The sequence below is a fragment of the Drosophila teissieri genome, chromosome 3R (assembly GCF_016746235.2).
Source record: "Drosophila teissieri strain GT53w chromosome 3R, Prin_Dtei_1.1, whole genome shotgun sequence".
In the NCBI taxonomy this organism is placed as follows: domain Eukaryota; kingdom Metazoa; phylum Arthropoda; class Insecta; order Diptera; family Drosophilidae; genus Drosophila; species Drosophila teissieri.
In genome coordinates this window covers 24,544,059-24,559,279 of record NC_053032.1, presented here as the reverse complement: position 1 = coordinate 24,559,279, position 15,221 = coordinate 24,544,059, and the positions used below count along the sequence as shown (strand labels likewise).

General features: G+C 38.9%; 2 protein-coding genes and 1 non-coding gene across 3 annotated transcripts; all 3 read right to left on the bottom strand.

Annotated features, from left to right (window-relative positions):
- Positions 1 to 2,702: 2,702 nt before the first annotated feature.
- LOC122620714 (nose resistant to fluoxetine protein 6-like) lies at positions 2,703 to 5,371 on the bottom strand. Its single transcript, XM_043798312.1, has 9 exons — positions 5,099 to 5,371; positions 4,682 to 5,039; positions 4,555 to 4,628; positions 4,286 to 4,488; positions 4,114 to 4,226; positions 3,836 to 4,046; positions 3,580 to 3,758; positions 3,060 to 3,525; positions 2,703 to 2,998 (listed from the first exon to the last, which is right to left on the bottom strand). Exons 1-9 carry the CDS (start codon positions 5,367 to 5,369, stop codon positions 2,738 to 2,740), a joined length of 2,136 nt encoding a protein of 711 aa, XP_043654247.1. The 5' UTR covers positions 5,370 to 5,371; the 3' UTR covers positions 2,703 to 2,737.
- Positions 5,372 to 6,790: 1,419 nt separating this feature from the next.
- LOC122618931 lies at positions 6,791 to 12,334 on the bottom strand. The gene is made up of 17 exons (XM_043795523.1): positions 12,094 to 12,334; positions 11,662 to 12,031; positions 11,325 to 11,598; positions 11,132 to 11,244; positions 10,864 to 11,074; positions 10,622 to 10,803; positions 10,097 to 10,568; positions 9,880 to 10,033; positions 9,224 to 9,532; positions 8,836 to 9,157; positions 8,708 to 8,781; positions 8,445 to 8,647; positions 8,275 to 8,387; positions 8,007 to 8,220; positions 7,665 to 7,846; positions 7,132 to 7,606; positions 6,791 to 7,070 (listed from the first exon to the last, which is right to left on the bottom strand). The coding sequence occupies exons 1-17, from the start codon at positions 12,332 to 12,334 to the stop codon at positions 6,837 to 6,839; spliced, it is 4,143 nt and encodes a 1,380-aa protein (XP_043651458.1). The 3' UTR covers positions 6,791 to 6,836.
- A 2,501-nt stretch (positions 12,335 to 14,835) lies between these two features.
- Positions 14,836 to 14,956, bottom strand: Trnal-caa. The gene is made up of 2 exons: positions 14,919 to 14,956; positions 14,836 to 14,880 (listed from the first exon to the last, which is right to left on the bottom strand). It is a non-coding gene; the product is annotated as a tRNA-Leu (tRNA).
- Positions 14,957 to 15,221: the final 265 nt, after the last annotated feature.

Below are 15,221 nucleotides of genomic sequence, written 5' to 3'. Positions count from 1 at the left end.
CTGATCAAAATACTGATATTTAAATCGCAAAAACACAGAAATTCAATTTTCGGCCAAAATCCAAAAATCATCATCAAAAATTGGAAAAAAAATTGAAAAAAAAATGTATTTTTTTCTGTAAACACAGTTCGATTGGAAATTTAATTGCGAATTCAACGAGATATGACATTTGATATTTGGACCAATATTTCGAATGTTCTGATCAAAATACTGATATTTAAATCGCAAAAACACAGAAATTCAATTTTCGGCCAAAATCCAAAAATCATCATCAAAAAATGAAAAAAAATTGAAAATAAACGTAATTTTTTCTGTAAACACAGTTCGATTGTAAATTTAATTACGAATTCAACGAGATATGACATTCGATATTTGGACCAATATTTCGAATGTTCTGATCAAAATACTGATATTTAAATCGCAAAAACACAGAAATTCAATTTTCGGCCAAAATCCAAAAATCATCATCAAAAATTGGAAAAAAATTGAAAAAAAATTTAATTTTTTCTGTAAACACAGTTCGATTGTAAATTTAATTACGAATTCAACGAGATATGACATTCCATATTTGGACCAATATTTCGAATGTTCTGATCAAAATACTGATATTTAAATCGCAAAAACACAGAAATTCAATTTTCGGCCAAAATCCAAAAATCATCATCAAAAATTTGAAAAAAATTGAAAAAAAATGTAATTTTTTCTGTAAACACAGTTCGATTGTAAATTTAATTACGAATTCAACAAGATATGACATTCCATATTTGGACCAATATTTCGAATGTTCTGATCAAAATACTGATATTTAAATCGCAAAAACACAGAAATTCAATTTTCGGCCAAAATCCAAAAATCATCATCAAAAATTGGAAAAAATTTGAAAAAAAAATGTAATTTTTTCTGTAAACACAGTTTGATTGTAAATTTAATTACGAATTCAACGAGATATGACATTCCATATTTGGACCAATATTTCGAATGTTCTGATCAAAATACTGATATTTAAATCGCAAAAACACAGAAATTCAATTTTCGGCCAAAATCCAAAAATCATCATCAAAAATTGGAAAAAATTTGAAAAAAAAATGTAATTTTTTCTGTAAGCACAGGTCGATTGGAAATTTAATTACGAATTCAACGAGATATGACATTCCATATTTGGACCAATATTTCGAATGTTCTGATCAAAATACTGATATTTAAATCGCAAAAACACAGAAATTCAATTTTCGGCCAAAATCCAAAAATCATCATCAAAAATTTGAAAAAAATTTAATTTTTTCTGTAAACACAGTTCGATTGGAAATTTAATTACGAATTCAACGAGATATGACATTCGATATTTGGACCAATATTTCGAATGTTCTGATCAAAATACTGATATTTAAATCGCAAAAACACAGAAATTCAATTTTCGGCCAAAATCCAAAAATCATCATCAAAAATTGGAAAAAATTTGAAAAAAAAATGTAATTTTTTCTGTAAACACAGTTCGATTGGAAATTTAATTACGAATTCAACGAGATATGACATTCCATATTTGGACCAATATTTCGAATGTTCTGATAAAAATACTGATATTTAAATCGCAAAAACATAGAAATTCAATTTTCGGCCAAAATCCAAAAATCATCATCAAAAATTGAAAAAAAATTGAATATAAACGTAATTTTTTCTGTAAACACAGTTCGATTGGAAATTTAATTACGAATTCAACGAGATATGACATTCGATATTTGGACCAATATTTCGAATGTTCTGATCAAAATACTGATATTTAAATCGCAAAAACACAGAAATTCAATTTTCGGCCAAAATCCAAAAATCATCATCAAAAATTGGAAAAAAATTGAAAAAAAAATTTTATTTTTTCTGTAAACACAGTTCGATTGGAAATTTAATTACGAATTCAACGAGATATGACATTCCATATTTGGACCAATATTTCGAATGTTCTGATCAAAATACTGATATTTAAATCGCAAAAACACAGAAAATCAATTTTCGGCCAAAATCCAAAAATCATCATCCAAAATTGGAAAAAATTTGAAAAAAAATGAAATTTTTTCTGTAAACACAGTTTGATTGGAAATTTAGTTACGAATTCAACGAGATATGACATTCCATATTTGGACCAATATTTTGAATGTTCTGATCAAAATACTGATATTTAAATCGCAAAAACACAGAAATTCAATTTTCGGCCAAAATCCAAAAATCATCATCAAAAATTGGAAAAAATTTGAAAAAAAAAAAAAAATTCCGTAAACTCAGTTTGATTGGAAATTTAATTACGAATTCAACGAGATATGACATTCCATATTTGGACCAATATTTTGAATGTTCTGATCAAAATGTGCGGGGTGTGCGGGGTTTTGTGCGGGGTGTGCGGTATTGGTATTTTCGGTATAGCTTGGCCAAAAATGTTCGGAAAGCTAAAAAAATTACATTTTTGTACTCCTAATTACCAATACTAACCAAACTTTTGGACCGACTTTGTCAAAATAATGGCCAAATGTTCATCCAAATTTGCAAAAATGTAAAAAAAATAGAATTTCAATTTTTGAACACAGTTCGATTGGAAATTTAAATACGATTAAATACTATTGGTATTTTCGGATTCCGCACCCCGCAGACCAGAGAATAAGCATACTGAGTAACGGGTATCAGGTAATCGGGGAACTCGACTAAAGCGTTCTCTCTTGTTTAATGTTTAATGTTTAAATTAAGCTATTTATTACTGTTCCAATTGAGACTTATCAACTGATGCTTCAACAATTGAGTCAGCGCCTTCCAGTTCTCCTTGGTTACTTGAGTCAACATGAGCTCCATGGCCCTCGTCCACTTGGGCCGAATCCGCCGCCGGTTTGATCTCTGCTGGTGCTTTCATCTTTGGGCGTAAAAGAATGTCAAGTCCACCAATGGGAGCCTCAATAAGCAAGTACAGTAGATAGGAAAAGAGCACAGTGAACCCCATGGTTGACCAGAAATTAAGCATCTGAAAAATGGTAATAAGATCGAAATAATTCTTATCAATGTGTAAATACCTGTAGACCTACCACTTGGTAATTGGAGAAGTAAGTATTTGTTCTAACAATTCGTTGGTTAATTTCCTGGATGAAACTGTGCCACATGTAGATGGAATATGACAATTTGGAAAGAGGTTGCCACAGCGGAGAGGAGAGAAAACTGTTGGCCAGACCGCCGTATCCCTGCATACAGGCGAAGACCACCCAACCAATTGCAATGGGCCAGCCCACACGGGTCAGGGTGTAATAAGATGACACCTCGAGGGTGGTCATTAGCCAAGGCTTTCCCGACTCTATTTTTGGATAGAGTGCAAAGATCGAAGTGAAGAGCATAGCCAGGCAAAGAATCCATCCAGACCACACGGCTATCCAGTTCAGTTTAAACTTCCTTCCCTTATTCAAGTACAGATAGTAGCCAAACAAGAATCCAATGAGCCACGGAGCGGCGTGAGTATGAGTGTTGAAATACATTTTCTTTTGCAAAGACAGGTCAAGGCTGTGAAATATAATAGCAAATAGTTGTCGGACAAACTGTATTCTGTTATCTTACCTCGCTATAGAATAGTGGTTAACCATCATAGTGGCAAACAGACATCCAGATAGCAAAACTATTAAAACGAATATCGCAGCAGCGGCCTTCTTGCCCCATTTATAAAGAGCAAATAGCAGGATAGGAGATATGAGGAATAGCTGCATGTCGACCGCCAAATACCAGGTATGATCTAGGCACTAAAATATTTGGATTTTGTTCACAGTTCAGTACATTTCATTAAACAACTATAGGTCAAACATCAGTTTCCACTTACCATATCGTTGGCGAAGTTAGATACGAAAAGCAAGGTCATAAACCAAGTTTTTTCACAAGCTGCTTTTTTGCTATATCCGCCTTTGAAAAGTGGCCCATCCCCCAAAACACCTGTAAGTTGCGTGTAGACCAGAATAGACATGGCCAAAATGGGAAGAATGCGGATCAAACGGTGAAGATACATTAGTGGCACATTCAGTCTGCCTTTGTTTCTGCCAGGGTATTTGAAAATTCATATAAATATAATTTTTGTTTCCCGGGAATAAGTTAATGTTCTACCTTTCCATTACTCGCAGTGTAATCAATGAAACCAACAAGCCGCCGATAAAGAAAAATGAGTCGACTGAAAAAGGTCCCTCCAAAAAAAACATTGTGAAAGGCGTTTGAAGCCACTAGAAAATATAGAAAATTGATATGTAATATTCCTTATAATATCGGATTATTTACTTACCGATAGAATACTAAATCGATTAATGTTTGGCGAAGTGAATATGTTTGCATATTGATGCAGCCAAACCACCCAGAAAAGGGACATTCCCCGAATTCCGTGAAGGCATTCAATTACATTCGGGTTCGATTTGTTTTCAACAATGCGGAAAAGTGCACGCGAGTTGGCCCTGGCAGAAAACAACTTGACAGCCGTGTGAAGCTGATCTGTGATGTAAGGAAAATAATAATATTATTTTATGTTTTGGATATAGAATTGTTAACACAACTTACCTTGGCTCTGGACCAAGAAGTAATCGTACAACGTAGCTATGGACACGGCTACGCCCATCAGTGATAATATGACTCTGTAATCAGAAAGCCTTAAAAGCCACTTCAATTAAGATTCCAACCTTCTTACATTGTTAAAATGGTCAGTCCACTCCAGGGTTCCCTTTCGGCTGTTTGGCAAGAATCCTCGCTAATACTCATGGCCGTAGTGGGTATAGTCACGTTCAGTATCCTCTTCAACATCTGATCCACGAACTTGTTCATGTGAGTGGCCGAACAGGAAGCCGGAAAGCAAGTTGCCGTTTTCATTTTCACCATTCCGGATAATGAACTCTCAACGCCGAGTATTTTTGCGGGTGAGACGTCTAAAAAGCAGTATTTTCCACGTAAGCTGTCCTTCTTGATGTTGATGCACTCGTCGAAGTTTCCCAAGTCATACACGTTACCCGTGAAAATACCAGATGGTATGCCTCCCCAGGAGTCAATCACTGCCAATACAAAGGGAATACTATTATCAACAATCTTGCAGGATTAGCTGTTGACTTACTCTTGAATGCCCAATATTGTCCACCTTGAAGAGCCGAGACGAGCATAGATATGTCATTGAGGCACTGAAGTTCATTCTGTGTGGGCAACTGGGAGTCGAACAGGCTCAAATCATCTAGCGTTACATTTTGAAAGTAGTCGGCAAACTCAATACCCAACGGCTTGAGCTTCTTCAGACGCTGGAATTCTTCCAGGACACTTCTGTCCTCAGGCTGTGTGGCACTGATGAGCACAAGCCCACTAAGCAGAATGAAACCGAGGATTTTAACCATGCTAACTGAATCGCAATTAATGGCCTCTGTCCAAATCGTGAGCGTTTATATACAAGCGATAACTATTGAGAGCGATAAGGGCAAGGTTGACTTATTTTAGTGGAGACTCGAATACTACTACCCTGTTGCCTTTGGAAGCACGAATAGCAGAACTCAGACATGGTCCTGATCTTATAGTTAACTTAAAGTTCGGTATATTCATAAACTAAATATGGATTTTCCTGATTTTACGACAACTTAATGAATTTGGAATCGGTTCTTGAATTTTTAATGTAAATTAAATTAAAATAGGATGTGACCTGCAGCTGCTGGGAATAACAATTGTCGGCAGGGTAATAGTTAATAAACACGAAAAACGATTATTTCCATCAAAGATACTATCATCCGCATTTTATTTAGAATTCGATTAACAAAGATTTCGCTGAATTGTGTCTGGCTGGTTATCATTCAGGTAATCCAATTTTTAAGAGTGAAGAACTTTAAATAGCAGAAAGCAAAGGTGCTTATTTAATCATCGTGTCATACAAACCAGGTTAAATGGCCATCATTTAAGATGATATTACGACTTTAGCTGATCTTTAATGTTGTCATGGTTTGATAGAAAGTTAACAGGTACCGAATGCATTTATAAAACCACTTTTATGTATTTGATGTGAATATTAAAAATTTTATGAAAAACTTTGTTTGTTCTATCTTATTATCTGTTATTCGCAGTAGCGGAAATGCTTTAGGGGCAAGATTTTGTTATGGCCCGGCTTTCAATTTCAATAGAAGTTTATTCAAGTGAGTGATTAAACCAGAAATCGTTATCTATTGGGTGCTTTTTCACTGAATTCAACTGAAAGCTGTAATCAGCTAATATGTCATTGAAATTAGGGGAAATGTAACTATTTTTATGAATTTATTGAAATATTGTTGTTACACCTATAAAAAGAATACTTTCTTACACAATTCATGTTTTCCTGAGCACTTGGAGACCATCAAACACAATTACTTGGAATCGTTAGTAGAAGGAACTCTGGCAAAGTATTTCAATCGGAAGTATTATTAATTAAGAAGTATACTGTTTAAATAACTAATGATACGTTATCTATGCCGTTTACAGCCCTCAAAGTGACGAGCAGGTGGACAACTTGATAACCTAATAGATGATTAACTATGATATCTTAGTCAGTCATTTTCTGGGGGAGCGTCATTGTTTTTATGGGTTTCAATTTTTATTAACTAATTCTGGCGCGTCTAGCACGGTAGTTATGAGCAATCAGTAAACTTCTGGGTAGCAGGGGAAATTACCTCGCAATGAGTTTATTTGCTATTTACTATCGGGCTGCAAGGTGTGAATACGTTTTACCTTACTAATAAATAGTTAGTTATGGCACCCAAAATAGAAAAAGGCGGTAAAAAGTTTACAATTGGGATGTTGGATCGTTTATTAAGTTTTAAAAAGTAAAGAGAATCGTTCTTAAATTATTTAGGTACTTCAGAAATATTAATAGGGTTTTTTTCAGTGTCACTTTCATCATCGTGATCTCTGTTCGCCATATTGCTCTCATTAGAAATAGTGTTTGCTTCATTAGTAGCTGGAGGGTCCTTTTGTCGCCGTAAAAGACTATCAAATCCACACAAGGGGGCTTCGATAATTAGGTACAAAAAGTAGGACATAAGCACAGTGAATCCAAGATCATACCAGAAACGTTGCATCTGCAAGAAAAGTAATAATAAACCATAGTACTTGTAAGTACTTTTACAAACCATAACTTACCACAATGTAGTTGGTGAAGTATGTGTTAGTCCGGACATTTCTGACATTCACCTCCTGGACAAACATGTGCCAAATGTACATGGAGTAGGAGAGTCTAGAAAGTGGTTGCCACAAGGGTGTGGACAGGAAACTATTGGCCAAACCACCATAGCCCTGCATGCAGGCGAAGATTATCCAGCAAATGGCCAGGGGCCAAGCCAGCCGGGTGAGGGTGTAGTATAGAGATTCCTCCAGCGTGGAAAGTGGAGGAGCAGTCCATATAGAAGCCGGATATAGAGCGAAGATCGATGTGAACAGCATCGCCAGGCTAAGCAGCCAGCCTATCCACACTGTAGGCCTACTTAACTGAAACTTCTTTTCGCGAGTTATATACAGAAAATACCCAAATAAGAATCCAATGAGCCAGGGAACAGCGTGTGTGTGAGTGGCTAGATACAATCTTTTGTTGGCACCTCCGTCATTCCCGTGGTTATTTCTGTGTAGATCAAGTTAATGTCAAAGTTCAGCATATCAAATGAAATCGGTAGCCATACTTAATAAGCATCGAGTAGTGGTTGACCATCTGGGTGGCAAAAAGGCAGCCGGATAGCAAAACCACAAGTACGGCGATTAGAGAAGCCGCCTTCTTGCCCCACTTGTAAAGAGCCATCAGGAGGATTGGAGAGATGATGAATAGCTGCATGTCCACTGCCAAGTACCAAGTATGATCCAGACACTGAAATCAGTAGAAAATTTCATACTGCATTATGTACATACATATTAGGAAAGTAAAAAGCTGTCTAAGGCCGCGCTTTGATAACGTTTTTTATCGAATTATCTCTATGTTGTAGCCATATCGTGTCTGATTAACGCGATTACGTTAATGTATTACTCACAATATTCTGCACTGCATAGTTCTGAATGAACAGCAAAGTCCACCACCATCCATTTTCACAATTCTCCATGCCGTGGTAACCACTTTTGAACATTGGACCACCACTGACTACTGTCATCATTTTCATATAGATTACTATGGCGATGGCAACGACAGGCAAAATGCGTATAATCCGGTGCAGATACATCAAAAGTGGGTTTAGTCTTCCCCCGGATCTATAAAGAGTTTAGATATTAATGTCGTTTTTAAATGGCACTTGATGTAGCTACTTCTCCATATGACGTAGAGCAATCATAGATACCAAAAGGCCTCCCAGGACGAAAAAAGTGTCTACTGAGAAGTAACCGTGTAGCACGAAACTGGAAAAAGGTGTTACGGCCCACTAAAATATACACATTACTCGAAATTGTTTAAACATCTGATTGTTAAGTATCCTTACAGAAAATAAATCATTCGTGTTTAAGTTTGGTGATAACAGATAAAATATAAATTCGTGGCTGTAGATCACCCAAAAGAGTGTCATGCAGCGGATGCCGTGGAAACACTCGATCACATTTGGGTTACTCTTCTTTGGGATGATGCGGAAAAGTGTGCGAGAGTTGGCTCTAGCCGAGAAAGCCTTCACCAGAGCTGGAAGGGTCTCTGGAAAATTGTCTTTAGTGCTAAGTACTTCATTAGGAGGTAGTGCATTTAGCTACTTACTGTGATCCTCGCACAAGAAGTAATCAAATATCGTAAAACACATCACAATAACAGTCAACAGGGACAGGATTACTCTGAAAGCAAAAAGGTTAGCGCAACCCTAGTGATAAGAACAGAAATCAACCCACATGGTGAATATAGTCAGTCCATCCCAAGATTCAATTTCACTTGTTTGGCAACTGGCATCACTGATCCTCATATCAATACTGGAGCTGTTCAAGGGGATCAATGCCATCAGTTGCTTCACAAATGGTTCCATTTGCGTGGCCGAGCAGGAAGCCGGAAAACAAGTGGCTATCCTCAATTTGTTGGCCAGCAGGAAGCAGTACTTTCCTGTTATTCTCTGACCACTGATCACTTTATTGATCGAGAGGCATTCATCAAAGTTGCCAAGGTCGTACACATTGCCAGTCAAAAGTCCGTTGGGAACGGTACCCCAGGAATCGATCACTAATAGATGTCACAAAGGGAGCATTAGGATTGCAGGATTATAGGATTATATTTCGATTGACTCACTCTTTAATGCCCAAATTTGGCGTGATGAGATGCCATTCATAAGTGCCTCCAATTCAGCCGAACATAACACATCCTCCGCACTGGCCAACTTGGAGTCGGATACGCCCAGGCTCTCCAGAGTCACATTCTTAAAGTACTCAGCAAATTCCAATCCCAATGGCCGCAACTGGCTCGTGTATTCATATGTATCCGGTACATTGGGATCCGTGAGCTCCAAGGCACAGGTGGCGACCAGTCCGTAGAGCAGTAAACTACTCACTACATTAACCATTTTAATTGACTGGCGATTGGGAGCATTGAGGGAATTGACTGTGATTTTATATGGCAAATCGGAAGCGATAAGCGCTATCTGCACTTAGGACAAACGATGAGAAGTATGTCATTTTGTGGTACCTTGTTTATACTGGCACCAAGTATTATTTACAAGAAAATGTCACTTTTTGCGATTAGTTAGGCTAAAGAGGAATTCCACAATCATATTTAGATAATCTATGCTTAGTTTTTGTTTATTTTGGTTTTAGACCTTAGACACTATAAATGCTTTTTTAACGGAGTTCATACTATTAAATATTCTTATATTTTAGGAACCATGTTTTGTTATAGCTTCATTAAATATTCATCAGTTCAAGCGGCTAATCTATTTTCTGGTTCATCACCTTTACGCTTGTGCTCCACAACCGCCGCTGGCGACTTTACATTTCGAGTGGAACTCCAAAGGGAATGCAGTCCACCTATAGGGGCCTCAATAATAAGATATAAGGCATAGGACATAATCAGACTGATGCCAAAGTCGGACCAGAAGTTGAGCATCTGCAAGATACCGAATGTAAACCAAGGAACTAAATTGAAATGGTCGAAAGGTGCATTACGTACCACAGTGTAGGAAGAGAAGTAAGTGCTGGTCCTCACATTCCGGCTGTTTATCTCCTGGACGAACATGTGCCAGATGAAGACGGAGTAGGAGAGCCTTGAGAGGGGCTGCCACAAGGGGGTGGAGAGGAAGCTGTTAGCCAGACCACCATAACCCTGCATGCAGACGAACACAACCCAGCACATGGCCAAAGGCCAGCCAACCCGAGTGAGAGTGTAGTACAGAGATTCCTCCAGCGTGGAAAGGGGAGGAGCGCTCCACTTCGCAGACGGATAAAGTGCAAAGATCGAGGTGAAGATCATGGCCAGGCTGAGGAGCCAACCCGACCACACGACCAGTCGACTCATCTGGAACTTTCTGCCACGATTCAGGTGCAGGAAGTATCCGAACAGGAATCCAATCAGCCAGGGAGCCGCATGTGTGTGCGTGGCCAGGTACAGCTTTGAGTTGGCCTCATCATCGCCACCACCATTTCTGCAAGATAACAGCGGTTAATAAGGTGACAGCAAGGCGGTGCAAGGACATACTTAATACTCATTGAGTAATGATTGACCATTTGGGTGGCAAACAGGCAACCAGACAGCAAAGCCACAATGCCAACAATGCCCCAAGCCGCCCTCTTGCCCCATTTGTAGAGAGCAATCAGGAGCAGAGGGGAGAGGATGTACAGCTGCATGTCCACAGCCAAATACCACGACTGATCAAGACACTGAAAGAAACAATTGTTAGTAGCGAAACAAGGGTCTAGGCTTACTCTGAAGCTTACCACTGTTTTCGTAGCATAGTTCTGGATGAAGAGCAGGTCCCAGTACCAGCCATTCACACACGCCTCTTTGCCATGGAAGCCACTTTTGAAAAGGGGTCCGCCACTCACAACCGGCATGAGTTTTACGTAGATCAAGATTGCCATGGCCAGCACGGGTAGGATGCGAATAATGCGATGCACATACATCATGGGGACATTCAGTTTTCCATTGGTCCTGAAGCCAATTTACTCAGTAAATCACCCATTAATATAATTAAAGATTTTCACTGACTTGTCCATGGTGCGCAGCGCTGTCAAGGATACCAGCAAGCCACCGATAAAGAGGAACGTGTTCACTGAGAAATAGCCATGCACGAAAAAGCTGGCTGCCGGTTTCTCTAGCCACTGCAAATGTGTTTAAAATGTATTTAAATATTTCATTGAAAGTGTGTTTTGTGCCTGCAAACACCGCAGCACACACTTACCGCAAGCGCATGGGTAAAATTGATGTTTGGGGATATCAGGGAATACATATGCTCATGCAGAAAAACCACCCAGATGAGGGACATGCACCTAATGCCATGAAGGCAATCAATTACATTCGAACTGGAACTGCCATCCTGAAGATGAAAAAGAGCTCGCGAATTCGCCCTAGCCGATATGATCTTGATCAAGGCAGGTGTTTGTAGACTTGTGCAACGAAAATAGTCGTAAAGTGTTGCGCTAACCACTATTAGGGTAAGCACTGACAGAATGACCCTGTAAATCACATTTGTTATGAGTTATTTAAACTTGTATTATCTAAACTTGTATTATACTTACACGGTGAAAATGGTGAGGCCATCCCAAGGATCGGAATCGCTTGTCTGGCAACCGTCCTCAGCAATGCTCATGTTAAAATTCATGCTTGAGTTGAACTTCTTTCGATATAATTGCCCAGCAAGCTTCTCGATTTGAGTTGCCGAACAGGAGGCCGGAAAACAAGTGGCAATCTTGATCTGCATGCCTTCTAAGGATTCTATTCCGGTATCAAGAAAATCTTTCAGAGGCACTGCCATGAAGCAATATTTTCCCTTAATCGTTTGGCTGCTGCTGATCTCTTGATTTACACTGAGGCACTCATCGAAGTTTCCCAGATCGTAAAAGGTTCCGTATAGCAGACCCGAGGGAAACGAACCCCAGGAATCAAGCACTGCAATTTTTCAAATCGTATCATTAATCATTAACTTACAATTAATATTGTTGTTAACTTACTTTTGAATGCCCAGTAGCTGCCAGCTGTTAGTCCTCCAAGAAACTCCTTCATATCCGCCAGACATTGGGTATCATTCGTGCCAGATGCTTCAGTGTCTATGATTTCGTGGTCAAAATTCAGGGATAGTGACTCCTTAAGCATGCTTAAGCGGTGGTGGACCGATTGAAGTTCTTCCTTTAAGTGGCTCGCATGGATGAGACCCACACCGCAAAGGAAAATAATGGCTATTCCGTTGACCATGTTAATTCGATTGTGCTTGATTGCTTTTGGCGCGGTCTCAAATGCTTTTATACCACTTCTCTCTTGGCGTAATCTTCCGATAAGCGTTATCAACGGGGGTTCCGATGCGTGTCGATTAAAGGAAATCCCTGACCATACTCATGGGAACCTCCCTCGAAGTATGCCATCGACTATTTACAGATAGCCATACCGGTGACATAGGAATAACAAGATACTTAACGACATTATGGCGGGATGTGGCGGGACATAGCAGGACATGCCTCCATGCATCTAGAATGCATTTAGAATAATTACATGGAATGCGTACAGAAAAGCCAATCCCTAAAGATTTACGCATATTCTTATTTTAATGTCTTTGGTCATTTTTAATTTTCTGCCTAAGAGGTAATATTTTGAGATTCCACAAAAGCTTGCCAAATGCTCAATTATATTGTGGCACAAACAATAATTAAGTATTATATAAATTGTTTTACTATGCCTTTACATTACCTTAACAAACATAATTTGATAATATCCAGCTTTAAAGAAAAATGTCTTTCTCCTTCAACCAAGTTGTCTAACTTTCTCTACCCATTGCGAGCCTTTCCTTGTTTTTTTTGTTCGCAGCTTGAGCCCGACGTAAACCTATTAAATATTTTTTCCCAATAATTTTCAAAGCATTAGCTCATCATCAATTTGCTTCTTTGTGAAATTGGCAGCAATCACGTTATGCTCACCCAGCCACGCCCCCAACAAACACACACACACATCTAGGCGGGGAAAGCGGAAAAACAGGGAAAAGCAAATACACATACTGTGCATACACACACACACATATACACCGCACCTATACTTAAGCACATTTGCTTAATTTTCGAAATGAGTTCGCATGACTTACAACCACACACACACACACAACCCCGCCCGCATCTACGTATATCTATCATCCAGTATCCTTTATGGCCGACTCTTCACTCTTCTTTCGCCTTTGACGCTGGGTCTGAGTCATTCGTTTGCTTTCTCGTTGATTAAATACGGAAATTGTTTGACTTTAGTTAGGCGCATGCAATTAATTAAATTAGAGCGCCCGAAAAACCATTGAACAAGTGGGACACTCGATGAAAGGAGTTCAAAGTATCATTCGAACACATCAAAAACGTATTGGAAACATGGCGGCGTTGTAAATAAATTGTTTTTTAAATTGCGATCCAGCAATTAAATGTTTCAAAAGCATGTTCTTTTTGGCACAATACATTGTTGAAACACCTACGTTCATCAGTCGATATTTATCTGCAAATGAATGACGTTTCTTGTTGAAAGATCTTTGTGACGGATTTCAAGGCGGCCATGCAAATTGAATAATCATTTTGTTGTATGGGCTGGACTTCATGCAAATTTCAATTTAGCCAGGGACACAGAACAATCCCAGCCAGCTCCTTGGACTGCCGGGTTTACGACTTTATTCCATGACAGATTGTCATTTTGGGCGGCGAAAAGTGTAACACGCCAATCCCCGTCTGGCATAATGAGGGAATGGCGTTTTTCCATCGTCATATTTTATTGGGCCAAGGAGCTGCGCTATTCATCATGTATCCGCGCATATGAAAACCCATTTGCCCCAACCCATCCATCCGATCCTGGCAGACGCGGCACGTGCCACCATGAGCGGCATGGCCAATAAAGTCGGTGCCGTTTGGGGCGATAATAAACATGCTAATGCCCATTAAGAGGCGAGTTTGAATTGAAAATCCCCAGAAATTAATGCCGGCGCCGATGTAACGTGGCTTTAGTTAATTGAACATGTCGACCGTGTAAATGCATAATTAAATTACTTCAACTTTAACTAAATCGCACACACGGCTGCCCAGAAAGGTGCGCTTAAATACTTCATTAGAAGCAATTCATTTGTTTAAACGGCTGCGAAAAGTGAGTGTGTGCCACATAATTGAATGCACTACATGCTGTACATCTGTCTACCGGTCCATGTAATTACGTTAATTGGGCTCAAATGCTATTAAATGTTTACAAAACAGAAAGACCATGCAATTATGTCAAGAGCTCATTTCAAAAATGGCTTAAATAGTATGCAAAATTCATAAACAAAGTTTGGCGTTAGCAAAAAGTTGAATAGAGGGGAATAGATTTTAGGTTGGGCATACAATTATTAATTAATTGTAGAAATATAATTGCATTAAAGGCGCTGATTTTGGTAATGCAAGCATTTGCAAATAAAGCGATTTGTTATCTATGTCAGGCTTTTTATACCATTTTTTTAATAAGCATATGTATGGTTTACACTAAGCATTTTAATAAATTTTAATACTATTTTTCGGCTTATAAAGGTCAAAATAGTGTATAATTATTCAATCTCTGCAAGTTTGAGTACTTCAAATACTTAAATTGCTTTAAATGAGCATAACTTCCTCATTTATAATTATTTACATTTAAATAATAAAAGGGGAAAGTAAACAAGCCATATGCTTCATAAAATGTTCTAGTTAAAAAAAAAAGAAAAAAGTATTTGTCAGAAGTGGGATTCGAACCCACGCCCTCAGAGAGGACCAGAACGCTCGCACGCCCTTCTGTGAAGGGCAAGACTGAATGCCTTGAGTCTGGCGCCTTAGACCGCTCGGCCATCCTGACACGTTGCGGGCGAGGGCGCCAAAGTCCGTCTATAAGCTGCGGCAATGAGTTACCCGTTTAAATTCTGGTGTTGCGGAAATACCATGAGGGGGAGGGGGGTTATTAACTTCTACTGCTGCGATGATGATGATGATGGAGCGATGGGCTAAAAAGCAATGCCGCAAACACACATTTTCACACTTAACGTCGCATGTCTAGCAGCTATTTATAGACTGTGTGCCCCTCCTCTCTACCCAACTCACTCGCACACCCTACTCCCCTCTCA

What these genes read in the sequence shown, in the direction of transcription:
- LOC122620714 (XM_043798312.1), bottom strand. Translation starts at nt 5,369, where the DNA reads ATGGTTAAAATCCTCGGTTTCATTCTGCTTAGTGGGCTTGTGCTCATC. An exon ending in ACAATATTGGGCATTCAAGA is followed by an intron (nt 5,040 to 5,098) that starts GTAAGTCAACAG and finishes TTGTATTGGCAG; the next exon opens with TGATTGACTCCTGGGGAGGC. An exon ending in AACCACTATTCTATAGCGAG is followed by an intron (nt 3,526 to 3,579) that starts GTAAGATAACAG and finishes TATATTTCACAG; the next exon opens with CCTTGACCTGTCTTTGCAAA.
- LOC122618931 (XM_043795523.1), bottom strand. Translation starts at nt 12,334, where the DNA reads ATGGTCAACGGAATAGCCATTATTTTCCTTTGCGGTGTGGGTCTCATC. An exon ending in GGCCTCACCATTTTCACCGT is followed by an intron (nt 11,599 to 11,661) that starts GTAAGTATAATA and finishes TGTGATTTACAG; the next exon opens with GGTCATTCTGTCAGTGCTTA. An exon ending in CCAAATTTGGGCATTAAAGA is followed by an intron (nt 9,158 to 9,223) that starts GTGAGTCAATCG and finishes GACATCTATTAG; the next exon opens with TGATCGATTCCTGGGGTACC.